Here is a 25,549-nt window from a genome sequence, read left to right as displayed (position 1 = left end):
ACGCCCAGGGGGGAGGGGGGCCCGCCCCCCCCCCCCACCACCAGTGACAGTCCTGCTGCCAGGGACAGGCCCCACCCCCAGGTAGGACCATCCCCCACCTGCCCTTGGGATTACCCCCTAAAGACCACCCACCCCATAGGGCAGACCACACCCACAAGAGACAGGCCACACCCCTCTCCCTGGATTGGGTCCGTAGAGATCCCTACCCCACTTAGCAGAAGCCATGCCCATCACCACCCCTATTGGGTCCCCTCCAAGCCTAACCACACCCACCAAGGGCAGGCCACATGCCTGAGAGAAATCAGCCCCCCCCCCCATTGGACCCTATGGAGTTCCTGCCCCGCCCCCCTGGGACACCCAAAGAACAGCCCTGCCACAGTGGGCCCCCCCGATAACAGCCCCCGACCTGCTTCACCCCAGAACCAGCTGCATCTGAGAAACAGGTCCAACTGTAATGAAACAGGCCCCAGAGGTGGCTGCATCTCTGCCCTAAGTCCCTGCCCCCCCGAGCTAGCTGCATCCGTCCTTTATTGCTCCTGGGTTTTGCAGGCACTAGGGGTTGTTCCCCTCTTGACCCTACCTGCAGGGACCTCTCCAGCCTGCCCCGGAGGAAGAACTGGGATGGGAGGGGCCCTTTTGACCGCCCCCAAGCACTCCAGACCAGCAGGGTGAGGTTAATAAACAGTTTATTTGCATTTTACAAGATCAATCTTCTTACATTCTCCGTTAATTTGCCATTAAAGTGCTGAAAGAGGGGGGGTTGTTGTGTTTTGTTTTCCTCCGTTAGGATACATTTGTTAAGAGAAATGATAACAAGCCTCAGGAAAGTGGCCACTGCAGATGGCTTGCCCCACAGCGAAGAAAAGTCCTCTCTTATAGTACAAAAAAATAACGCGACAAACATACAGAGACGACTAAGAGGGTGTCAAGAAACCCAGCCCCAACGTACACGCGGTTAGTTTTCCAGAGGTCAGTTCTACTTTCCACCAGTAAGTTCTACTTTCAACACCAGGTATAAGCAACCCCCAGCTCAGTATTCTCCAATTAATCTGTGGATATGGCTACCAGCTTGATTAGACGTCCCGCCCGCCGCCAGTGCCACGGTGAGAAGGAACCTTTTTGCTTCGGACCCCCAAATCAGCTGCGACACTGACACCTCTCCGTCGTGTCTATATATTTTACAGTGTTTTTCCTAGATCCTTTTCTCATGATAGAAATTTCAGCCAGAAGGTAATTAAAATGGAAACGTTCTTTCCATAAGCCAACACTGAAAATATTCAGTAAAAGGAAAACGATATCAAAATATAGCTTGCTAGTAAACTGAAGCTCTCAGCATTGAAGGCGCACGCTGAAGTCTCGAGCACAAGGAAGCTCTCCAATGCGTGGGGGGCAGAGCTGTGCGTCCGCCCCCCACTCCTGCTGCAGCCCCTTCCACTACGTGCAATCCAGCCTCCCACCCAGGCATCGCTCCCGTTATTGCTGAGCTCGAAAGTATCCCAAGCGATGGGGTTTATATACAAACACACAGAGGATATATACAGGCCTATGTACACAGACATGTCACTCCTTCTTCTTCGCCACCGTCAGCTCTATCGAAGGCAGCCGTATCCCCACCTTCGTCCCGCTGTCGTTGCTCGAGGAGGACGAGAGCCGGGCCTTGCCGCCCGCCTGCCCCTTCCCTGCCTCGTCGTCACTTCCTGTGACCTCGTAAGACCCTTTGGTTTTCGACCCGATGCCGCCGAATGTCCCGAATTTCAGCTTGCCCTGCTTCCCCTTCTCGACCCCCGCGCTGGCCTCTAGCTCCAACGTGCCCGTGGGGGTGGAATGGGAGGAATGTTCGTCGCTGAACGAGGACGACCGGTGGCGCGGCTTCTTGCTTTTAAATAACGAGAACTTCCCTTTGGGGGAAGTGGCCGCCACGTCCCCTCCTTCCAGCTCCACCTCCATCGAGCCCAGACTCGCCTTGGAGGATTTCAGTTCGCCCTTCGGCCCTGAGACGGACACCGAGGCCTCCGGGGAGGCCACGCTGACACCTTTGCCCTTTGGCTTGGAAAAATTGAATTTGGGCATCTTAATTTTGGATTTCTTCAGTTTAATGTCTGGGTCGTCAAACTCCACGTCTACAGCACCCACGTGAAGGCTGGGATCCGCCTGAGGGAACTCGACATCCACCCCCACTTCCCGCCCCGCCAGCTCAGGCTCTGAAAATGCAAATTTGGGCATTCTCATCTTGGGGAATGACACTTTCCCTAATGCGCTCCCTACGTGGCCCTGGGGGACGCTCACCTCTGCGCTGGGGCCTCTGATGCCTACCGTGGGACCTCTCAGCTCACCTTCCACCTTTGGTCCAGAAATACCAACCCCTCCTTTGATTCTAGGCCCTTTCAAATTGACATCAAAGTCTGGCCCAGACACTTTTGGCATGGACATGTCGAACGCGGGACCTTTCACATGGACATCGGGGGCATCGGCATGAAGCCCCACTCCGGAAACTTTCCCATCGTAGGAACCCGAAATCTCACGTGTGGGCAGGTTCATTCTCAGACCTCCCATACTCCCCTCTGCACCCTTCAGGCTGACCTCTGGTGCCTGCACTCCAAATTTGGGGCCACTAATACCTCCAGTGACCCCAATGTCGCCCTTCAGCTTTGGTCCTTTCAAGTCAAAGTCAAGGTCAGGTCCAGAGCCGTTTAAGGGCTGCATTTTGAATGTAGGCCCCTTCAATTCTGCTGCTGGCCCCTCCAACCCCATGCCAATCCCTGAGCCTTTCATGTCTCCTTTTATTTGTGGTCCTTCAATATGCATGCCCAGGTCTGACCCCTCAACGTGAGGGCTGGAGATGCCGAATTGGGGGAGTTTAAGGGAAGGAAGTTTAATTGTAGCTCCTGGACCTCCTATGTTGACATCTGGGGTGTCTACAGACACCTGGGGGGACTTGATGTCTCCGGATGCAGTAAAATCACCTTTCAACTTTGGTCCTTTCAAATTTACATCCAAGTCTGGTGCAGAAATATCAACAGAAGGCATTTTCACTGTAGGCCCTTTGATATCAAGGTCTGGGGCACTGAGATTAATATCCATGTCTGGGGCTTTCATGCCCCCTCTGATGTGCGGACCTGAAAATCCAATATCTCCTTTCATGCCCAGGTCAACATGAGGTCCCTCCAAAGCAGGAGATTTCAACTTTGGCATTTTAAGCTTCCCTCCAATGTCAACGTCTGGGGCATCCACGCCCACGGTTGGGCCGCTGATGCCACCTGACATATCCAGGTCTCCCTTGATTTTTGGTCCTTTCAAGTTTACATCAAAACCAGGTCCAGAGACTTGGGGCATCGAAAGGTTTCCCGATGGCATGGTCACCTTGGGTCCCTTCAGCTTTGCATTGACCCCTTCAGCACTGAAGTCAGCCGAAGGAAGGTTCATGCTTCCTTCGATGCCTGGTGCTGAGACATCCAGGCTAACATCAGGGAGCTTTCCACTGAGGCTGGGGGCTGCCACATCCAAACCTGGGGTTTTAAGCTCCCCTTCTATTTTGGGGACCGTTGCAGAAACGTCGCCTTTGAACTTGGATGACCGGATGTCAAACTCGACGTCTGGAAAGGGAAATTTTCCAAACACAGGTTTCTTCCCTTTAGGAGCTTTGACATTCACATCGCCTTTGATGGCTACATCTGGACTAGTGACATTCACGTCGACGTCAGGAGATTTCAAGTCGAGCTCACCGCCGGGAACGCTCACATCAAACCCACCCTTCTTTCCTTTCACCTTCGGGCCGCTCATATGAAGCTTAGGCATTTTGAATTTGCTTTTCTTTCCTTTTGCCGAAATGCTAATGTCGGGAGACTCCACATTCAGATCACCTTCTGGGAGGTCAATCTCTACCGCTGGAGGTTTCACTTCTGCTTTAGGACTCCTTAATCCAAACCCAAATTTTGGTTTCTTAAACTTGGGAAGTTTGACATTTGCCTCTGGACCCTCAAGATTCACATCTGGACATTCAATGTCGAGATCAGGACCCTTCAGACCAAACTCTGGGCCTCTAATATCAACATCAGGACCTTTCAAATTCCCTTCGATCTTTGGAACAGACGCATCAAATTCTCCTTTCATTTTATGGCCTTTTAAATTCAAGTCAATTTCTGGCATGGAGATCTTGGGAACACTGACATGCATCTCAGGCTTCTTGAATTTGGGGCCTTTCAGCTTGCCTTCTGGCCCTTCAAGACTCAAATCTGGGGCATTGATGTCTACCTTAGGACCTGAGATCTCAAACTCTCCCTTCGGAAGACTGACGTCCACATCTGGGCCTTCCCCTTTGAACCCAGGCACGCCGAATTTAGGCATCTTCATTTTGGGCATTTTCAGTTTTCCTGCAGGGCCATGAATGTCAATGTCTGGGGCATCGATGTCCAATGTGGGGCCTTTGATATCAATTTCAGGCCCTTTCAAATCCCCTTCCAACTTAGGAGCAGAAACATCCATGTCTCCCTTCAGTTTAGGGCCCTTCAGATTGAAGTCGATGTCAGGCATCGACATTTTGGGGGCCTTGACATGCATTTCAGGCATCTTAAATTTGGGACCTTTCAGTTTCCCTTCTGGCCCTTCTATGTCAATGCTGGGAGCATCAATGTCCAATTTGGGGCCTTTAAAGTCAATGTCGGGGCCTTTCAAATCCCCTTCAACCTTTGGAACAGAAATGTCAACATCCCCTTTCAATTTAGGGCCTTTCAAATTCAAGTCAAAATCAGGCATAGAGATTTTAGGCATATTAATGTCAGGCATCTTAAATTTGGGACCCTTCAGTTTTCCATCTGGACCCTCAATGTCCATGTCAGGAACACTGATATCCACATCAGGCCCTTTCAAATCTCCCTCCAATTTGGGAAGTGAAACATCCACATCTCCCTTCAGTTTAGGGCCTTTCAAATTCAAATCAACATCAGGCATGGAGATTTTGGGAGCCTTAATGTGCATCTCGGGCATCTTAAATTTGGGACCTTTCAGTTTCCCTTCTGGCCCTTCAATATCCAACTCAGGACCCTCAATGTCTACTTTGGGACCAGAAATATCAATGTCAGCTTTCGGGAGGCTTACATCCACATCTGGACCTTCCCCTTTGAACCCAGGCATCCCAAATTTGGGCATCTTAAACTTGGGCATCTTGAATCTCCCCTCTGGACCATGAATATCCACGTCTGGGGCATCAATGTCCACTTTGGGGCCTCTGATGTCAAAATCAGGCCCCTTCAAGTCGCCCTCTATCTTTGGAGCTGAGACATCAACATCTCCCTTCAGTTTTGGACCTCTCAAATTCAAATCAACATCGGGCATGGAGATTTTGGGGGCCTTGAAATGCATCTCAGGCATCTTGAATTTGGGGCCCCTCAGCTTTCCCTCTGGGCCTTCCAAGTCCACATCAGGGACATCAATGTCCAGTTTGGGGCCCTTGATATCCACCTCCGGCCCCTTCAGGTCTCCCTCCATTTTGGGCACAGAAACATCCACGTCCCCCTTCACTTTAGGCCCTTTCAGGTTCAGGTCAAAGTCAGGCATCGAGATTTTGGGGGCTTTGAAGTGCATCTCGGGCATCTTGAATTTGGGGCCTTTCAGTTTTCCTTCCGGACCCTCAATGTCAACATCAGGGCACTCTATGTCCACTTTGGGGCCTTTGATGTCCACATCTGGGCCTTTCAAATCCCCTTGTATCTTAGGAGCTGAAACGTCCAAGTCACCCTTGAGTTTAGGACCTTTCAAATTCAAATCCAAGTCAGGCATAGAGATTTTGGGAGCTTTGATATGCATTTCAGGCATCTTGAATTTGGGGCCTTTCAGCTTCCCTTCTGGTCCTTCAAGACTCAAATCTGGGGCATCAATATCTACCTTAGGGCCCGAGATCTCAAACTCTCCCTTCGGAAGAGTGACGTCCACATCGGGGCCTTCCCCTTTGAACCCAGGCACGCCGAATTTAGGCATCTTCATTTTGGGCATTTTCAGTTTTCCTCCAGGGCCATGAATGTCAATGTCTGGGGCATCGATGTCCAATTTGGGGCCTTTGATATCAATTTCAGGACCTTTTAAATCCCCTTCCAACTTAGGAGCAGAAACATCCATGTCTCCCTTCAGTTTAGGGCCCTTCAGATTTAAGTCAAAGTCAGGCATGGAGATTTTGGGGGCCTTGATGTTCATTTCAGGCATCTTAAATTTTGGACTTTTCCATTTTCCCTCAGGACCTTCGATATCAAGTCCTGGAGCTTCTATGTCCACTTTGGGGCCCTTAATATCAAACTCTGGTCCTTTCAAGTCACCTTCTACCTTTGGAACAGACAAGTCCAGATCCACATCCCCTTTCAGCTTGGGACCTTTCAAATTGAGATCGAAGTCAGGCATGGAGATTTTTGGTGCCTTGATATTCATCTCTGGCATCTTAAATTTTGGGCCTTTCAGTTTTCCCTCTGGTCCTTCAATATTCAAATCAGGGGCATCTATGTCCAGCTTTGGGCCTTTGATATCCACTTCTGGCCCCTTCAAACCACCTTCTATCTTAGGAGCAGACACATCCACATCTCCCTTCAACTTAGGACCTTTCAAATTCAAGTCAATATCTGGCATGGAGATTTTAGGAACACCAATGTGCATGTCAGGCATCTTGAATTTGGGCCCTTTCAGTTTTCCCTCTGGCCCTTCAATGTTCAAGTCGGGGGCTTCAATGTCTACCTTAGGACCTGAAATGTCGACATCCGCCTTGGGAAGTTTCACATCCACATCTGCCTCCCCTTTGAAGCCAGACATGCCAAATTTGGGCATTTTTAATTTGGGCATTTTGAGTTTTCCTTCAGGCCCATGAATATCAACATCTGGTGCATCAATGTCCAGTTTGGGACCTTTGATATCAACTTCAGGACACTTCAGTTCCCCTTCCAGCTTCGGGCTAGAAACATCCAAGTCTCCTTTCAGTTTAGGCCCCTTCAGATTTAATTCCACATCTGGCATGGACATTTTAGGGGATGAAATACTCAGAAAAGGCATTTTGAATTTAGATCCTTTGGATTTTGCGTGAACGTCAACATCAGGAGCACTAATGTCCACCTTTGGACCGGACACATCAATATCCGGTTTCTTTACCTTCACATCCACGTCAGGAGTTTGAACTTTAGGGCCAGAGAAACTGAATTTAGGAAGCTTAAATCTTGACTTTTTAGGTTTTCCTTCTATTTCAAGTTTTGGTGTCTCGAGATCGATCTCTGGTCCTTTGACTTCAATGTTAGGACCTTTCAAATCACCTTCCAATTTAGGAAGAGAAACATCAACATCACCCTTCATTTTGGGTCCTTTCAAATTCAAGTCAATATCAGGCATGGAGATTTTAGGCACATTAAAATGCATTTCAGGTTTCTTCAATTTGGGACCCTTCAACTTCCCTTCTGGCCCTTCAATGTCCAAATGAGGACCTTCAAGGTCCACCTTGGGACCTGAAATGTCAATCTCCCCTTTCGGGAGGCTTACATCCACATCTCCTTCTCCTTTGAACCCAGGCATCCCAAATTTGGGCATTTTGAATTTGGGCATTTTGAGTTTACCTTCAGGGCCGTGAAGATCCACATCGGGAGTATCAATATCAATTCTGGGGCCTTTGATGTCAAACTCTGGACCCTTCAGCTCACCCTCTATTTTTGGAACAGAAACATCCATGTCTCCCTTCAACTTCGGCCCCTTCAAATTCAAATCAACATCAGGCATGGAGATCTTTTGGGCCTTGATGTGCATCTCAGGCATCTTGAACTTGGGACCTTTGAGCTTTCCTTCAGGGCCTTCAATTTCCAAATCAGGACCTTCAATGTCTACTTTGGGGCCTGAAATGTCAACCTCCCCTTTCGGGAGGTTTATGTCCATGTCTGGCCCTTCTCCTTTGAACCCAGGCATCCCAAATTTGGGCATTTTGAATTTGGGCATTTTAAATTTCCCTTCTGGGCCCTGTATATCCATGTCTGGGGCATCGATGTCCAGTTTGGGTCCTTCTAAATCAATCTCAGGCCCCTTCAGGTCACCCTGTATCTTTGGAACAGACACATCCAGATCTCCTTTTAGTTTTGGGCCTTTCAGATTGAAATCGACATCGGGCATGGAAATTTTAGGGGCCTTGATGTGCATTTCTGGCATCTTGAATTTGGGACCCTTCAGCTTTCCCTCTGGGCCTTCCAGGTCCACATCAGGGACATCAATGTCCAGTTTGGGGCCTTTGATATCCACCTCCGGCCCTTTCAGATCTCCCTCCACTTTGGGCAAAGAAACATCCATGTCTCCCTTCACTTTAGGCCCTTTCAGGTTCAGGTCAAAGTCAGGCATTGAGATTTTAGGGGCTTTGAAATGCATCTCGGGCATCTTGAATTTGGGACCTCTGAGCTTGCCTTCTGGACCTTCAAGGTCCAATTCAGGAGCATCAATATCTACCTTAGGCCCAGAAATATCCACTTCTGCTGCTGGAAGGTTTACATCAATGTCTGGTCCTTCCCCTTTGAACCCAGGCATCCCAAACTTTGGCATCTTAAACTTAGGCATTTTGAATTTCCCCTCAGGGCCATGAATATCCACATCCGGAGTATCAATGTCAACTTTGGGGCCCTTGATGTCAATATCAGGCCCTTTCAAATCTCCCTCCATTTTGGGAAGTGAAACATCCACATCTCCCTTCAGTTTAGGGCCTTTCAAATTCAAATCAACATCAGGCATGGAGATCTTTGGTGTCTTGATATGCATTTCAGGCATCTTAAATTTGGGACCTCGGAGCTTTCCCTCCGGGCCTTCAATATCCAAATCAGGACCCTCAATGTCTACTTTGGGACCAGAAATATCAATGTCAGCTTTCGGGAGGCTTACATCCACATCTGGCCCCTCCCCTTTGAACCCAGGCATCCCAAATTTGGGCATCTTAAACTTGGGCATCTTGAATCTCCCCTCTGGACCATGAATATCCACGTCTGGGGCATCAATGTCCACTTTGGGGCCTTTGATGTCAAAATCAGGCCCCTTCAAGTCACCCTCTATCTTTGGAGCTGAGACATCAACATCTCCCTTCAGTTTAGGGCCCTTCAAATTCAAATCAATGTCAGGCATGGAGATTTTGGGGGCCTTGATATGCATTTCAGGCATCTTAAATTTGGGACCTCGGAGCTTTCCCTCCGGGCCTTCAATATCCAAATCGGGACCCTCAATGTCTACTTTGGGACCAGAAATATCAATGTCAGCTTTCGGGAGGCTTACATCCACATCCAGCCCCTCTGCTTTGAGCCCAGGCATCCCAAACTTGGGCATCTTAAACTTGGGCATCTTGAATTTACTTTCTGGACCATGAATTTCCAAATCTGGAGCATCAATGTCAACTTTGGGGCCCTTGATGTCAATCTCAGGACCCTTCAAGTCACCCTCCAGCTTTGGAACAGACACTTCCACATCCCCCTTCAGTTTTGGACCTTTCAAATTCAAATCAACATCAGGCATGGAGATCTTTGGTGTCTTGATATGCATTTCAGGCATCTTAAATTTGGGACCTCGGAGCTTTCCCTCAGGGCCTTCAATATCCAAATCAGGACCCTCAATGTCTACTTTGGGACCGGAAATATCAATATCCCCTTTTGGGAGGCTTACATCCAAGTCTGGCCCCTCCCCTTTCAGCCCAGGCATCCCAAATTTGGGCATTTTGAATTTGGGCATTTTGAATTTCCCCTCTGGGCCATGAATATCCACATCAGGAGCATCAATGTCAATTTTGGGGCCTTTAATATCAATATCAGGCCCCTTCAAATCACCCCCCAGCTTTGGAACAGAAACATCCACATCTCCCTTCAGTTTTGGACCTTTCAAATTTAAATCAATGTCAGGCATGGAGATTTTGGGGGTCTTCATGTGCATGTCAGGCATCTTAAATTTGGGACCTCGGAGCTTTCCCTCAGGGCCTTCAATATCCAAATCGGGACCCTCAATGTCTACTTTGGGACCAGAAATATCAATGTCAGCTTTTGGGAGGCTTACATCCACATCTGGCCCCTCCCCTTTGAACCCAGGCATCCCAAATTTGGGCATCTTAAACTTGGGCATCTTGAATTTACTTTCTGGACCATGAATTTCCAAATCTGGAGCATCAATGTCAACTTTGGGGCCCTTGATGTCAATCTCAGGACCCTTCAAGTCACCCTCCAGCTTTGGAGCAGAAACATCCACATCCCCCTTCAGTTTTGGACCTCTCAAATTCAAGTCAACATCGGGCATGGAGATTTTGGGGGCCTTGAAATGCATCTCAGGCATCTTGAATTTGGGGCCCCTCAGCTTTCCCTCTGGGCCTTCCAAGTCCACATCAGGGACATCAATGTCCAGTTTGGGGCCCTTGATATCCACCTCCGGCCCCTTCAGGTCTCCCCCCATTTTGGGCACAGAAACATCCATGTCTCCCTTCAGCTTAGGCCCTTTCAGGTTCAGGTCAAAGTCAGGCATCGAGATTTTGGGGGCTTTGAAATGCATCTCGGGCATCTTGAATTTGGGGCCTTTCAGTTTCCCCTCTGGGCCTTCAATGTCCACGTCTGGGACCCCTATGTCCACTTTGGGGCCTTTGATGTCCACATCTGGGCCTTTCAAATCACCTTCCAGTTTGGGAGCAGAGACATCCACACCCCCCTTCACTTTAGGACCTTTCAAATTCAAATCAATATCAGGCATGGAGATTTTGGGGGCCTTGATGTGCATCTCAGGCATCTTAAATTTGGGACCTCGGAGCTTTCCCTCCGGGCCTTCAATATCCAAATCGGGACCCCCAATATCTACTTTGGGACCAGAAATATCCACCTCCCCTTTCGGGAGGCTTACATCCACATCTGGCCCCTCCCCTTTGAACCCAGGCATCCCAAATTTGGGCATCTTAAACTTGGGCATCTTGAATTTCCCCTCTGGACCATGAATATCCACGTCTGGGGCATCAATGTCCACTTTGGGGCCTCTGATGTCAATCTCAGGACCCTTCAAGTCACCCTCCAGCTTTGGAGCAGAAACATCCACATCCCCCTTCAGTTTTGGACCTCTCAAATTCAAGTCAACATCGGGCATGGAGATTTTGGGGGCCTTGAAATGCATCTCAGGCATCTTGAATTTGGGGCCCCTCAGCTTTCCTTCTGGGCCTTCCAAGTTCACATCAGGGACATCAATGTCCAGTTTGGGGCCCTTGATATCCACCTCCGGCCCCTTCAGGTCTCCCTCCACTTTGGGCACAGAAACATCCACGTCCCCCTTCACTTTAGGCCCTTTCAGGTTCAGGTCAAAGTCAGGCATCGAGATTTTGGGGGCTTTGAAATGCATCTCGGGCATCTTGAATTTGGGGCCTTTCAGTTTCCCCTCTGGGCCTTCAATGTCCACGTCTGGGACCCCTATGTCCACTTTGGGGCCTCTGATATCGACATCAGGACCCTTCAGATCACCTTCCAGTTTGGGAGCAGAAACATCCACACCCCCCTTCACTTTTGGACCTCTCAAATTCAAATCGACATCGGGCATGGAGATTTTGGGGGCCTTGAAATGCATCTCAGGTATCTTGAATTTGGGGCCCCTCAGCTTTCCTTCTGGGCCTTCCAGGTCCACATCAGGGGCATCAATGTCCAGTTTGGGGCCTTTGATATCCACCTCTGGCCCTTTCAGATCTCCCTTCACTTTGGGCACAGAAACATCCACATCCCCCTTCACTTTAGGCCCTTTCAGGTTCAGGTCAAAGTCAGGCATTGAGATTTTAGGGGCTTTGAAATGCATTTCAGGCATCTTGAATTTGGGGCCTTTAATTTTTCCCTCTGGACCCTCAATGTCGACATCAGGGATATCAACATCTACTTTGGGGCCCTTGATGTCTATATCTGGTGCTTTCAAATCCCCTTCTAACTTGGGAGCGGAAACATCCACACCCCCTTTCCATTTAGGACCTTTCAAATTCAAATCAACATCAGGCATGGAGATTTTGGGGGCCTTGAAATGCATTTCAGGCATCTTAAATTTGGGACCTTTCAGTTTTCCCTCAGGACCCTCAATGTCGACATCAGGGCACTCTATGTCCACCTTGGGGCCTTTCAAATCCCCGTGTATCTTTGGAGCTGAAACATCCACATCCCCCTTCATTTTGGGGCCTTTCAAATTAAAGTCTACATCAGGCATAGACATTTTAGGTGCCTTAATATGCATTTCAGGCATCTTGAATTTGGGTCCTTTCCATTTCCCTTCAGGACCTTCAATCTCAAGGTCTGGAGCATCCACGTCCAATTTTGGACCCTTAATGTCAACATCAGGTCCTTTCAAGTCGCCTTCTATTTTGGGGACAGAAACATCCATGTCCCCCTTCACTTTAGGTCCCTTCAAGTCTATATCTGGCATAGAGATTTTAGGAACGCTGAAATGCATGTCAGGCATCTTAAATTTGGGGCCTTTTACTTTTCCCTCTGGACCTTCGATGTTCACATCTGGGGCATCAACCTCTACCTTGGGCCCAGAAATATCCACCTCCCCTTTAGGAAGACTTACATCCACATCTGGCCCCTCCCCTTTGAACCCAGGCATCCCAAACTTGGGCATTTTGAACTTAGGCATTTTGAATTTACCCTCTGGTCCACGAATGTCCACATCTGGCGCGTCAATGTCCACTTTGGGGCCCTGAAGCTCCATGCTGGGACCCTTCAGGTCACCTTCTATTTTTGGGACAGAAACGTCCACGTCCCCCTTCAGCTTGGGCCCTTTCAGGTTTAAGTCAACGTCTGGCATAGAGATTTTTGGAGCCTTGATGTGCATCTCGGGCATCTTAAATTTGGGGCCTCGCAGTTTTCCTTCTGGGCCTTCAATGTCCAACTCTGGGGCACCAATGTCTATCTTGGGACCAGAGACGTCCACCTCCCCTTTTGGAAGCTTCACATCCACATCAGGTCCCTCTCCTTTGAAACCAGGCATCCCAATTTTGGGCATTTTGAATTTGGGCATTTTGAATTTACCTTCTGGGCCATGAATATCCATTTCTGGGGCATCAATGTCTACTTTGGGGCCCCTGATGTCAATATCAGGCCCTTTCAAATCTCCTTCCAGTTTAGGAGCAGAGATATCAACCTCACCTTTTAATTTTGGGGCTTTCAGATTCAGGTCGACATCTGGCATGGAGATTTTGGGGGCTTTGATATGCATTTCAGGCATCTTAAATTTCGGACCTCTCAGTTTTCCTTCAGGGCACTCCAGGTCCATGTCAGGTGCTTCCACATCCAGTTTTGGACCCTTGATATCAATTTCAGGTCCTTTCAAATCACCTTCTATCTTTGGGACAGTAACATCCATCCCTCCTCTTGCTTTAGGTCCTTTCAGATTCAAGTCCACATCTGGCATAGAGATCTTAGGGGCCTTAATATTTAGTTTGGGCATTTTAAATTTAGGGCCCTTTACTTTGCCTTCTGGACACTCCAAATCCACATCAGGAACATCCACATCCACTTGGGGCCCTCTGAAATCACCTTCCATCTTCAGACCAGAAGTATCCACATTTCCCTTCAGTTTAGGTGCCTTCAAACTAAGGTCTGCATCTGGCATGGAGATTTTGGGGGCCTGGATATTTAGCTCAGGCATCTTAAACTTGGGGCCTTTCAGTTTTCCTTCTGGGCCTTCTTAAACTTGGGGCCTTTCAGTTTTCCTTCTGGACCTTCAATGTCCAAGCTGGGAGCAGCAAGGTCAACCTTTGGACCAGAAATCTCCACCTCCCCTTTTGGCAGTGTTATGTCCACATCAGGGCCCTCCCCTTTCAGACCTGGCACCCCAAACTTGGGCATCTTCAGCTTGGGCATCTTCAATCTGCCCTCTGGGCCATGAATGTCCACATCTGGGACATCAATGTCAACCTTTGGGCCTTTGACATCGATGCCAGGGGCTTGCAGGTCACCCTTTATCTTTGGAACAGAAACATCCACATCCCCCTTCAGTTTAGGGCCTTTCAGGTTCAAGTCTATGTCAGGGATTGATATATGGGGGGTCTTGGCATGCATTTCAGGCATCTTAAACTTGGGGCCTTTCACTTTTCCCTCTGGGCCTTCAATGTCCACGCTGGGAGCAACAAAGTCGACCTTTGGACCAGAAATTTCCACATCAGGGCCCTCCCCTTTCAGGCCTGGCATCCCAAACTTGGGCATCTTCATTTTGGGCATCTTCAGTTTGCCCTCTGGGCCATGAATGTCCATGTCTGGGACATCAATGTCAACCTTCGGGCCCTTGATATCAATGCTGGGGCCTTTCAGGTCACCTTCAACCTTTGGAACAGAAATATCCACATCCCCCTTGACCTTAGGACCCTTCAAACCCAGATCAACATCAGGCATGGAGATCTTTGGTGCCTTGACGTGCATTTCTGGCATCGTAATTTTGGGACCTTTCAGTTTTCCTTCTGGGCCTTTGATGTCCAAGCTGGGAGCAGCAATGTCGACCTTTGGACCAGAAATCTCCACCTCCCCTTTTGGCAGTGTTATGTCCACATCAGGGCCCTCTCCTTTCAGGCCTGGCACCCCAAACTTAGGCATCTTCATTTTGGGCATCTTCAATCTGCCCTCTGGGCCATGAATGTCCACATCTGGGACATCAATGTCAACCTTTGGACCTTTGACATCAATGCTAGGGGCTTTCAGGTCACCCTTTATCTTTGGAACAGAAACATCCACATCCCCCTTCAGTTTAGGGCCTTTCAGGTTCAAGTCAATGTCAGGGATTGATATATGGGGGGTCTTGGCATGCATTTCAGGCACCTTAAATTTGGGGCCTTTCAGGTGTCCTTCCGGCCCTTTGATATCTATGGCAGGAGCGTCTATTCCCACTTTGGGACCTTGGATGTCAACCTGAGGCCCTTTGAAGTCACCTGTTATCCCGGGGACGGAAACACCCATATCTCCCTTCACCTTGGGCCCCTTCAGGTTCACATTCACATCTGGCAGGGACACATCAGGCCCTTTGAGTTGACCTTCTGGACGCTGGATGCTGACGGCAGGAGCTTCAAGGTCTAACTTTGGGCCTTTGATGCCCATAGCAGGTCCTTTCAGACCCCCAGAAATATCTGTCTTCCGTCCCTGCAGACTGGGGCCTTTCAGATTCAAGTTCACATCAGACATGGAGATCTGCGGTGTCTGAGCAAGGAATTCAGGCTTCGTTAGTTTAGGACCTTTCCATTCTCCTTCCAGGTGCAGACCAGGGGTGCCAATATCTCCCTTGGGTCCTGTCACTGCCACCCCTCCTTTGGGAAGAGCCACATCCACAGTCGGGCCCGATGCACTGAATTTAGGGAATTTCATTTGGGGCATTTTTATTTTTCCTTCAGCCCCTGGAACAGCAGCAAGGTCGCCCTCGGGGCCTCTGATATCAACACTGGGACCTCCTAGTGTTGGAGAGGGAACCTGCACAGTTCCTCTTAGCCCAGGGCCTTTTAGATCCACGTCCACCTGTGGCCCTGATATTTTAGGCCCTTCCACCGAAGGCCTCGTCAATTTGGGACCTTCAATGTGAACAGAGGAAGGTGCAATATCGACCTGAGGAGCCTGTATCTTTGGCGCAGACAGATCAGCCCCGGCCTGTGGCATTTGGACGTCAAGACCAGGGCCTGAAACCGCAAATCCAAATTTGGGCATCTTCATGGCAGGCATGTTTATTTTTCCAGTGCTCTCAACATTAATACTTGGGCCCGTGAGGTCTTGCCCAGCACCTTTGATTCCTGGAACAGAAACGTCCACCCGAGGAGGTTCAAGATCCCCCCGGATCTGAGGGCCAGAAATATCAACTCCAAAGCCCTTCGTTTTGGGAAACGATAGATCAGCCTTGGGACCAGAGACATCAACCTGTGGGAATTTGGCTCCCGGGACTTGTGCTTTAATATCAATGCCAGAAACTCCTGTTTGACCGCCCCTCACGTGAAACCCTGCATCTAGGGGTCCCGCGGGGTCTGTCCCATCCATCCCAGGGGAGCGGACCTCAGAGGCCGGGAACCTGGCGCCAGAGACATGAAACCCGGGGACTTCCACCGTCACTGATTTTCCTGCTTCCGTCCCTGGAACGTGGCTGTCTGGGGCGTGAAAGCCCGTGTGAGTTCTCAGCTGCGCGCCTGTGACGTGGGGTCCTGATACGCTGATGTCAGGTCTTCCCACATGGCTGCCGGGGGCACCCACATCCAGCTTCCCGGCAGATACCTCCACCGTTGGCCTGGAGCAGGAGATGCCAGGAGCGCCCCTTCGGACGCCCGCGCTGAGGTCTGTGGCTTGGACCGTCCTCCCATGCAAGTCCACAGCTGGGATTTTGACCGTGGGCCTCCCCACCTCCGTTTCATACTCTGTAGTTCTCGTGACGTGGGTGAATTCATGCCTCGGCATCTTGATTTTAAACTCCGGGCTTGTGACATCGATGTCCTTGGCTCCTTCGGGCCCCGTGACATCCACAGTGTACGCTGTGACCTTCTTGGTGACGGTGATGGTCCTGCTTTGCGTCCCGGCCTTCTCAGCCTCTGCTGCATCCTCCGACTTCAGCCGTGGCTTGATTTTCGTGGTGTAAATCCGTTGGTATTCCTCGTCGTCTCCACTCTAGGAATGAAAGGCATTTATTAGCACCAGGGGTCCTAATCCTCACCCTAACCTCTGCCTTTCCTTTCTCCTGGTGACTGCAGCTTGGAGGGGAAAGAGGGCTCCGTGCACTGCACTGAATCAATGCAGTGCCACGCGCTGGCCACGGCTCGCTTCTAGGGGCATCTCCGTGCGGCAATGGCCCCGCCAGCCTTGGCCAGAGATGCCCAGAGCTGCCGGCCAAGTTTGCCTCTCAGAAATGCTAACTCAGCTCCGTTCCCAGGGTCTCCGCCCAGCCTGGCTCAGCCCTGCCAGCTGCTTTCTGGCCGTGGCGGGTGGCTAGCAGTCTCAGGCCAGGCAGGGCTGGCCGGCATCTCCCTGCAAATCCTCTCCGCAGCCTCACGGCACCTCCTTGGCCCTGACGACGGCGGCTCCGGGGTCCGTACAGGAAAGGCTGCAGGACCCAGGGGCTGCTCCCTACTCGCCCTCCCCGCCCCTCCCCTCCCCTCCCGCCAAGCCAGAGCTGGCGTGTCGCTGTCGCTCACCAGAACCACCTCTGGACCGCTGTGCGTGAAGACATCGTGTGACCAGGACTGTCCCGGCAGCGGGGACCTGTCCCCCTTCCGCTGTAGCCGCAGCCCCACGGTGTGGTGGCCCATGGTTTTCAGGAGCTGCGAGACCTCCCCAGACTGCAGGTTGTCGAAGTAGACTGTGGCGCTCACAATCTGATCTCCTGTGGGTGCAAGGAGGGAGGGGTGACGCCAGGTTGCATTGGCCCGGGGGGCCGGGGTCAGACCACAAGTGCTCGGTCCTTGCCGCGCCTGGAAGCACCAACAGCTGCAATGCCAGAAGGGGCTGGCCGTGAGCGAACACCCCTGCCAGGAGCAGGGCACGGCAGGGAGGGCATCGCTGCCTCTCCTGGGCAGCCTGTGCTGCTCGGTGGGCAGGGCACCGGGGGTCCTGGGTTCAATCCCCACTTCTGCTGCTGCCTTTCCCTTCCCTTCCCTTCCCTTCCCTTCTCAGGGCCTCTGTTCAGACCAGTGATTCTCAACCTGGGGGCTGTGGCAACTCTCAAGGGTGCCACACACGGCCAGCACCCTTCACAAGACCAGCCCAGAGGTGTCCCGTAGAAATCCACGGTGTTAAAAAACCACTCGGACCTGGTCTGGTCTTTCTGAGCTCTTTGCAGCAGGAGACTTGCTCCAGTACTTCCATGAATTGCTATAGTACGTTGCTGTCCTCCAAAAAGAGAGGAGCGAAAACTAAGAGCGGGCGTTTTCCCAGGGGACCTAGAGTCTTAACGAGTCTAAAAAAGCCAGGCTGGAAGGCTTCGGGCTCGGCTGTCTCAGGGGCTCGACGTGCTCCGCTGCCGACCCAGCACAGGAGCAGGAGGTTGCAATGGCAGGGAAGTCCTACGGAAAGGCAGAAACGCGGGGAGAGGACGCTCACCCTCCTTCACGGCGCCGGTCTTGGCCGCGGGGGAGTTCTGCACCACCTGCTTCACGAAGACACCCTCGTCCGTCTGGTCGAGGGTGATGCCGTGGGAGCCGCTGCCTTGCCAGTTGGGGAGCAGGATCTCCCGCGTTTCTTCCTCTTTCTGCTCCATCTGGAGGGTGAAACACAGGAAGGCACCGGGGTGAGAAGCACGGCTGGCAGCCACTGTGGGCCAGAGCCTGGGGAGTCCGCTGTGCCTGGGCGGACACCTGTCGGGGGGTCCTGAGCACCCCCTCCCCGCTCGTTGCTCTGCTGGGGGTGTCCCGACATCCCTCCTCCGCACAGACATTGATCCCAGGAGCGGGTCAATCTGGATGATCAACGTGCGAGGGACGGCGGATGGTGCGGGACAGTTTCCCGGGAACTGAGATGTGTGGGCTGGCGATCACGCCCAAAGCTATGAGGCGACCCCAGGGAAGAGCACGGGTCGTGACTCAGTTTCCCTGTGGCCAAAAGATCGTTCTTGCAGAGAAACGGGCCAGTGGCCACAGGCTGTGACTCGGTTTCCCTGCCCCGCTGGCCCAGAGCTTTCCTGCCCCAGCGCGGCGGGGCTGGACCGGGTGGTCTGCAAGGTCCCTTCCAGCCCCGAACAACCACGAACTATGAAACGGGCAGGAGCGCAGGCATCTGAACCTGAACCGTGTAAACCTCTTCCGGGTGGGAATCTGGAGCTCGCCTCGACCACGAGGACGGACTCGGAGGGGCCTGAGCGCTCCCCACCCGGCAGGGAGGACCTCGGTGTATTGTCTGCTGGATGTAGCTGCTCTGGGTCATGGTGCCTGATTGAGGAGATCCCAAGCAACCAGGGTGTGGTTACCAGTCTACAATAAACCGGTGCGTGACATGCCCAATTAACTGGGGAAGAGTCGGAAGGAACTTCCTTTGGCTTCTCTTGTACTTCTCCAGACAAAATAAAAGCCCCCACGGGACAAAGCACCCAGGCCCGTGGAGATGGCCTGGAGGGATCCCGGCACGTGCGACCAGCTGCTCCACGTCTCCAGCACTCGCTGTGGGGAGGCGGCTGGCATTGGTGCGCTGGCGCTTGGCCACGTCGCTTCCCCGTGAGGCCCCAGCTGGAAGCTAAGAGGATGCAGAGGGACCGCGAGATAAAGAGGGGTGGCAGGGGTGCCCCAGCGGGACGGCGAGGAGTCTGGGCCCTCGGGCAGGCTGCGCCAGGCAGGCACAGGCATGCTCCAAGGAAGCAGAAATGCTCCTTTGTGTGCAGGGGAGGGAAGGATCCCCCCCCCAGCAGAGGTCTCCCAGGCTGCAGGCTGGCCCATGCTCAGAGTTGGCCTCCGCCCAGACGGGAGCGGGCAAAGTGAGTCACGGAGAAAGCACAGACCACGCCCTGTCGAGGACGGGATCTGCAACGGAGCTGGTGGGACCCGGCCGGCTCCACTGACCTTTCAGGGACTCTGGTCCGGGCTGGAACCGCCCCAGGAACTCCTCTCTTTTCACTTGCTTATCCTTCGGTGATCTTCGGTGCAGTTTCCCAGCCTGGCAGAGAAATCGGAGTCCAGAGTCAAGCACCCCGTGCTGGGGGGCATGAAGCACCCCGTGCTGGCGGGGCGTGCACGAGCGCATCGCTTTGTCTGCGTCTGCAAAGGACGACCCCCACAAAGCCTGCTCTCACCCTCAGCCCCCACTGCCCTCCCCTGCCGGCCCCCGCTCCCTTCCCAGAGCAGGCATCCCAGCTCTGCCCAAAAGGCTTCCTGGATTTGGGGTGACTGCAGTCCCAGCACTTGGCACTTAAGTAAGACCACACCAGCACCCAGCTGAAAAGCTCTAAGAGTCAAATCTTGCCGTGGCGATGCACAATTAGCATCCAACATCATCAGAATATGAGCGCGGCAATTTCCTGGGTCAGGCCCTACGTCCGTCTGGACCGGTCTCCCGTGCCCCGCGGCGGGCAGAGAGCGGGGCCTGTACTGTAGGGGAGTGACCAGGGTCCGAGTTCGACTCCCACTTGCAGCCTCCGGCATCGAGGGTGCAGGCAGTGGTGAAGCGGGGGCCGCGCCCCTCGCTGCCGTGCCCCGTAGCTACCGGTGCCCCTTTCCTCCAAGCAAGCGGCCGCTCCCTTGGTGCATCCGGCTACGCTGCCAGCTTCCCCCTGTCCCGTGATAACGAGCCCCACGCTTTTACTCTGCGCTGGGGGGGAAAAGAAGTGCCCGGTGTTCGTTTTCGACTGACTGCCTACCTGTTTCACATCGACCCCTCGTTCTTGTCTGGTGAGAGACGGTCAACAATGAATCCCTACCGACTTTCTCTTCCCCACTGAGTTTTCCGTAGAGCCTTGTCATGTATGTGCCCCCCCCTCCAGCATCTCTCTTCTAATCAGAAGAGGCCTCGTTAGGCTCGCCTCACAGGGAAACCCCTCCAGACCACGGGTCATCCTTGTCACCCTGTCTCCTTTCAGAGCTGCGGGGACCAGAACCGGGCCGGGATCGGTAAAGGGGAAGTTCCCTTCTTAATCATCCCTGAACACCACATCGATTACATTGCAATCGATCAGAAGAATAGCACTGATAATGGCAGTAGTAGTATTATTATTCTTATTGATTGCATCGTTAGTATTATTATTGGAGTTCTGTGATTAGGAATAGCAGTTGTACGCTGTTATTATTACGTCTCCATGTTATAATGACACGCTGCGTTACAATGATGTAATGATAATTGATGTGCTATAATGATATAATTCCATAACTGTATGGCATGTCCTAACAGCACAGGTCTGTTACTGAACTGTTCCTCATCAGGGTGCGAAGGGGGCCGCAGACACCACCCCCCACGCCCCGTCGTTTTACGTTAAATACAGCCCTGAACGCCCGCGGCCAACTGGGGGGACCCGCGCCCGCCGCGGTCAGTGGCAGCTTTGCCTCGGGGTGTAACGGGGCCAGGTGGGTTGGAGGCGAGGAAAGCCCGTGCAAACCCAGGAGCTTTGCCTGCTGGTAGCACTTGAAACGACTTGAAACCCAGGCAGGAAGGAAACGCTCTGGGTGGTTTGAATGCTGCGGCCTCTTTGCCCGCAGCGCGGCACCCCCGCCAACCCGAAAACCCCCGGGCGCAGATAGCGAGGCCTGGCACGGGCCAGAGAACGTGAGGGTCCCGCCGGGGCGTGGGGGCACCCGGCCTGCTCCGGGCCCCTCTGCCAAGCACTGCCCTTGCTGCAAGGGATCGTGTCCCCCTAGACACCCTTTGCGGGGAGGGCGGGGTAGTTGTTTTTTTTGGGGGGGGGCAGAGGAAAAGGGGGTTTCCTGACACGCTGCAGGGGCTGGCGAGCCCCTCGCTCATCGCCAGAGGGCGGCACTCCTCCGCGGGACCCGTCTGCAGGCACCCACCCACGCAGGCAGCTCCGCCTTGCCTTTCCTCTCCCCAGCTCGGGAGGCAAAACCATGTTTCCATTGCGGCAGCTCCAGGTCCCTGCTGAAACCCAATCGCGTCCACGGCCGGCGGTGGGGAGAGAAGGGGAGGCCCGGCCGGGCACCGGGGATGGGTCGGCTCCCGACACAAACCAGGGGGGGCGCAAAGTCAAAAGTACGGAGGGTCCCGGCCCGGGGGCCACGCAGGCGGCAAGGGAGTTTCAGGTCACGCGGGGCGCCAGGGGGCCCAATGCACCGGTCCCCGTCTCTGCACCTGCCTTCGCCCTTAAAAGCGAGCCCCAGCCCAGGGCCGCACGCGCTCGCCTGGGAAAGGAGTAGGCGTCGAACCGTCCCGTGCTCCAACCCCGCGTCGCCGGACCCGCCCCGCCACCCGGCACAGACCGTGCCCTCCACCTCCAGCCCCGTGCCCAGGCCAGGGTCGAGGTGAAACCGCAGCCCCAGCGGGGCCCTGCCAGGCTTTGCAAAAGGCTTTCCGGGACGGGGAACCACGTACATCAAGGCTCCTGGGGGCTGCGCTTTGCTTTGGCAAACCCACAGCTCGGGTCTGTGCCCTGCTCCAAAGCAGCCTCCTGGCTTCTCATGGGGCACCCAGCTCCCCGCAAGGGCCTCGCATTGCTGCCTTCCCGCCGCAGCCCTGCAAATGCCAACAACGGCTGCCCCCGCCACGCTCCTCTGCCCCCCACGCGGGCTCCTTCCTGCCCTGCCGGGAGCCCCGACAGGCCCGTCCTCAACAGCGGGGGCATCGGGGCCGTGGGGCACCCTGTCCCGGTGGGACGGGGACAGAGGTTAGGTCCGGCAGCACCCGAAGACGGGGGCGCTGCCCATCCCCAGGGCAAAGCCACCCGGCTGGTGAGTCAGGCGGGGCAGCGGAGCCCCGCGGGCTGGGCGCGGAGGGTGCTGCCGGGTGACTCAGCGCCCGGGAGAGCCGTGTGTGAACAAAGGGAGAGGCACCGGGCCCAGGGACAAAAGCCTGGGATGCCTCCTGGCCAGGTCCCCAAGCAAGGGCTGTCGGTGGGGGTAGGGAAGGAACCGGACTGCCGGGTCAGCCCTGCAGCTGGGGCCCCCCCAGCTCCACCCTCCCTTCCTTCCTCCCTGCCCCACCCCAGCGGCTGCCTCGAGCTCGCAGCCCCAGCGCGCGCAGGGGGAGCTGCTGGCCCTTGCACCCACACCGGGGCCGGGGTTTGCACCTCCGCGTTGCCTCCAACGTGGCAGCACAAGCAGTGGGGCGTGCCAGCGGGATTGGGGCCTCTCCCCGCAGCTCCCACCAAGGAGAGACCCTCAAATCCCCCAGCCTGGGCAAGAGGGAAGGCGGCAGCAAGGGCAAGGATCCCACCCCCACAAGCTGCCACCCCCCGCCACCCCCCGGAAAGGGGAAACCACGGCCAGCGACCCGGCCAGCAATGCAAGCAATGCAATGCAACCCCGGCCAGCTGCTGCTATTCTCAGGTTAGCCGCGTGCTCCTCGCCCTGTATTTTTAGCCGCCTCTTCGCGCCCTACGGGGCCCCTCGAGGTGGCAGGGGGAGGCTGCCCCCTGGGGCAAAGCTCCCCTGCCTGCTCCCCAGGACAGGACACACGCCCGACCCCTCGTCCAGCCAGAAAAACCAGGGCGGGGGCTCTTTTCACGCGGGCCTCCAGTACACCCCGTCTGCTCGTGCGATATGGGGGGGGGGGGGGAGGCCCAGTTGGGGTGCACGCTGCTGCCGCCAGTCTGCATTGCAGCTGCAGCTCCTCGTCTTGCACTGGCCTGGCGGGACCCCAGCACCGCACTGGACAGCCCTTTGGAGGAAGCCCTCCCCGCGGGAGTCACCCTGTCCTCCCCCTTCCCCAGGCCCAGGCAGTCTTGCTGCATAGCTGCCCCGCCCCACCCCAGAGGCAGCCGCATTTCTGAGCGGGGCCTTGTGATCCCAGCCAGTCCGAGGCATTCGCCAAGAGCCGGTTTCACAACCTCCAGGGAGGAGAGGCCACAGGGGTGGTTTGCTCTGGGGGCTGCTCTCGCCCACACCGCGACCATCCCTGTCCCCCCTGCACGGATCCGCAGCAGACCGCCTCTCCCACCCTCTGCACAAGGGGCCCCGCACCCACAGCACAGGAGCTGGCCCAGCATCCGCCCGGGCCTGCTGGACGCGGCTAAATCGCTGCCGTGCCCGCAGGGCCCGATGCCCGACGCCAGCCCAAGCCCGGGCTCCAGAAAGGTCAGCGCACAAAGGAAGGATCTGCTGAGCCAGGCTGGGCCCGCGGCTCCGGCTAATCTCGGAAAATCCCCAGCCGGCGCTCGGCCCCGGCTGGGGGGGAGGAAGGAGCGAGCCGTGGGGTGCACGCACCTTCTTCCCCCCCCGCCCATCATCTCAGGGGGCCTCCAGCCCTGGGACCTGGCCACATCCCCTCCGCTACGCCCAAGACGCAGCGGCATCTGCTCGACGACACCTCGGCACCACCCCACGAGGGCATTGTCCGGGTCTAGGCCAGCACCCAGGAGCCTCCCAGCCCCAGGTCACTTGTGCAGCGCCCCGGCGTAGCCCAGCCCTGAGACACGTCCCCTCCACTCTGCCCCAGTCCTGGGATCTCCTCCCGCAGCGCCCAGGCACACCGGGCTCTCCCTGCCACATCCCAAACCCCAAGATCTGCAGCACCGAGACCCCCCACTGCACAACCCGGCTCTATCCCGGCAGCCGTCGGAGACGGGCGGGGTGGAGGGGGCTCTGCTCTGACCTGACCCCCCACCCCAGGCAACATTTACTCCCTGGTTTTGCAGCCACCACATGCATCGAGAAGCCCAAAGCTTCTTGCCCAGCCGTGTCGTGGAGCTGGGAGTGCCGCAAAGCCAGGCTGGGTACCCGCAGGCTGCAGCCTCTGAGCTGGGGAGAGGGCAGAGCTGCAGAGACGCAGCTGGGGAGGTCCCTGCCCATGCAGGGGCACACGACGGCAGGTGTTGGCATTGCAGGTCCCCCCCTCCGCCACCCCTTCACAGCCCAGGGCAGGGGCCTGGCAAAGGCGATGCCAGGCAGCTGCCCGCCCCAGCTGCCACTGGAAATGCGCTCGGGGGCGGCGAGAGCCCAGGGAGCTGCGTGCCCACCCCTGCAGCTCAGCTCCAACACAGACATGGGTCTTCCTTGCTGGAGGGGGCTCAGGGTGGCCAGAGACCCTGCCCGGACCCAGACCCCTTCCCTGCGCGCCCGGCTGGGCCATGCAGCGCCTGGTGGGAGCCCCGGCCAGGCCGCCACGCCCTCTGGCATGGAGCGTCTCTGCTTCATACCAGCCTAATTGCACATGGCAGCGAACGCAGACAAATGGCTCCTGCAGCCTCTGCGGCTGGCTCTGGGGAGACTCGCCCGGGAACGCCACACGTAGCCCGTGCACATCCCGCGACGGGGCGCACGGGCCTTGCCGCCGGGGTGGGCACACGTGAGCCCCCTCCAAGACCTGGACGAGCAGCAAAGAAAGGGGGAAGTGACTCACGGGCCCCAGGACGAGGAGGTGAGGGCAGAGCAGCAGCAAGGGCTTCGCTCCGCGTCTCGGGTCACTCCGGCTCCAACCCCAGCCCGGCCGGGCACACGGGCGGCTCTGGTCCCGGGGAGACAGACGAGCTTCGCTTCGGTCTCTCCAGGCCTGATGCTGCTAACTGCCTTCTCCTCCCAGCGCGGGGGAGGGCGTCACGGGTGTGCACCCCCCCTCGAGCCACCGCCACCCGTGGGCAGCCCGCCTGCCCTGGACACACCCAGGCCGGACTAGGCCGAAGGTGGGTGCTGGTGCCTGCCCCAGCACTGGCAGCGCAGCCCCCGCTCCCAAGCGCTGGCCCCCCCCAGCAAGCAGCCTCTCCCCACGGTGCCCCCGGGGCTGGGGCAGGGGCAGGCTCTGCGCCAGGATCAGAAAGCCCGACTGAGTCATCCCGGCACTACGGATGGGTCCAGACAGGCCGCCGCGCCCGCCTCCCCATCGCAGCCTGGCGTCTCCCCGGCGCTAGCCGGACCCACCGGGCAGCGCGTTCTGGACACCGAGCCCTGCATTGCATAAGCAGGGAGGAGCTTCTCCTGCCCCGGCTGGCTTGGCGCACCGGGCCGGACCCGTGCGAGTCACCCGGCCCTGCACGTGGGCCG

The 25,549-nt window shown here is 55.2% G+C and overlaps 1 protein-coding gene across 5 annotated transcripts in view; it reads right to left on the bottom strand.

Annotated features, from left to right (window-relative positions):
- Positions 1-669: 669 nt before the first annotated feature.
- The window catches only part of AHNAK (AHNAK nucleoprotein), a 26,443-nt gene continuing 1,563 nt past the window's right edge, over positions 670-25,549 (bottom strand). For 2 of the 5 annotated variants that reach the window (XM_025214916.1, XM_025214918.1), the window contains exons 2-6: positions 19,478-19,571; positions 18,030-18,186; positions 17,126-17,313; positions 14,438-16,601; positions 670-13,658 (exon numbers count right to left, since the gene is read on the bottom strand). In XM_025214916.1, coding sequence (XP_025070701.1) covers positions 1,561-13,658; positions 14,438-16,601; positions 17,126-17,313; positions 18,030-18,186 — 14,607 coding nt within the window. In that variant the 5' untranslated portion in view covers positions 19,478-19,571 and the 3' untranslated portion in view covers positions 670-1,560. Of the gene's footprint in view, positions 13,659-14,437; positions 16,602-17,125; positions 17,314-18,029; positions 18,187-19,477; positions 19,572-20,271; positions 20,448-24,911; positions 25,407-25,549 lie in introns of those variants that run through there. The other 3 variants (XM_025214919.1, XM_025214917.1, XM_025214915.1) reach the window with 3 other exon arrangements.

The sequence above is a fragment of the Alligator sinensis genome, unplaced genomic scaffold (genome assembly GCF_000455745.1).
Source record: "Alligator sinensis unplaced genomic scaffold, ASM45574v1 scaffold1302_1, whole genome shotgun sequence".
Taxonomy (NCBI): Eukaryota; Metazoa; Chordata; order Crocodylia; family Alligatoridae; genus Alligator; species Alligator sinensis.
The sequence above is the reverse complement of the archived record's forward strand: the minus strand, read 5'-3'. Positions and strand labels throughout refer to the sequence as shown.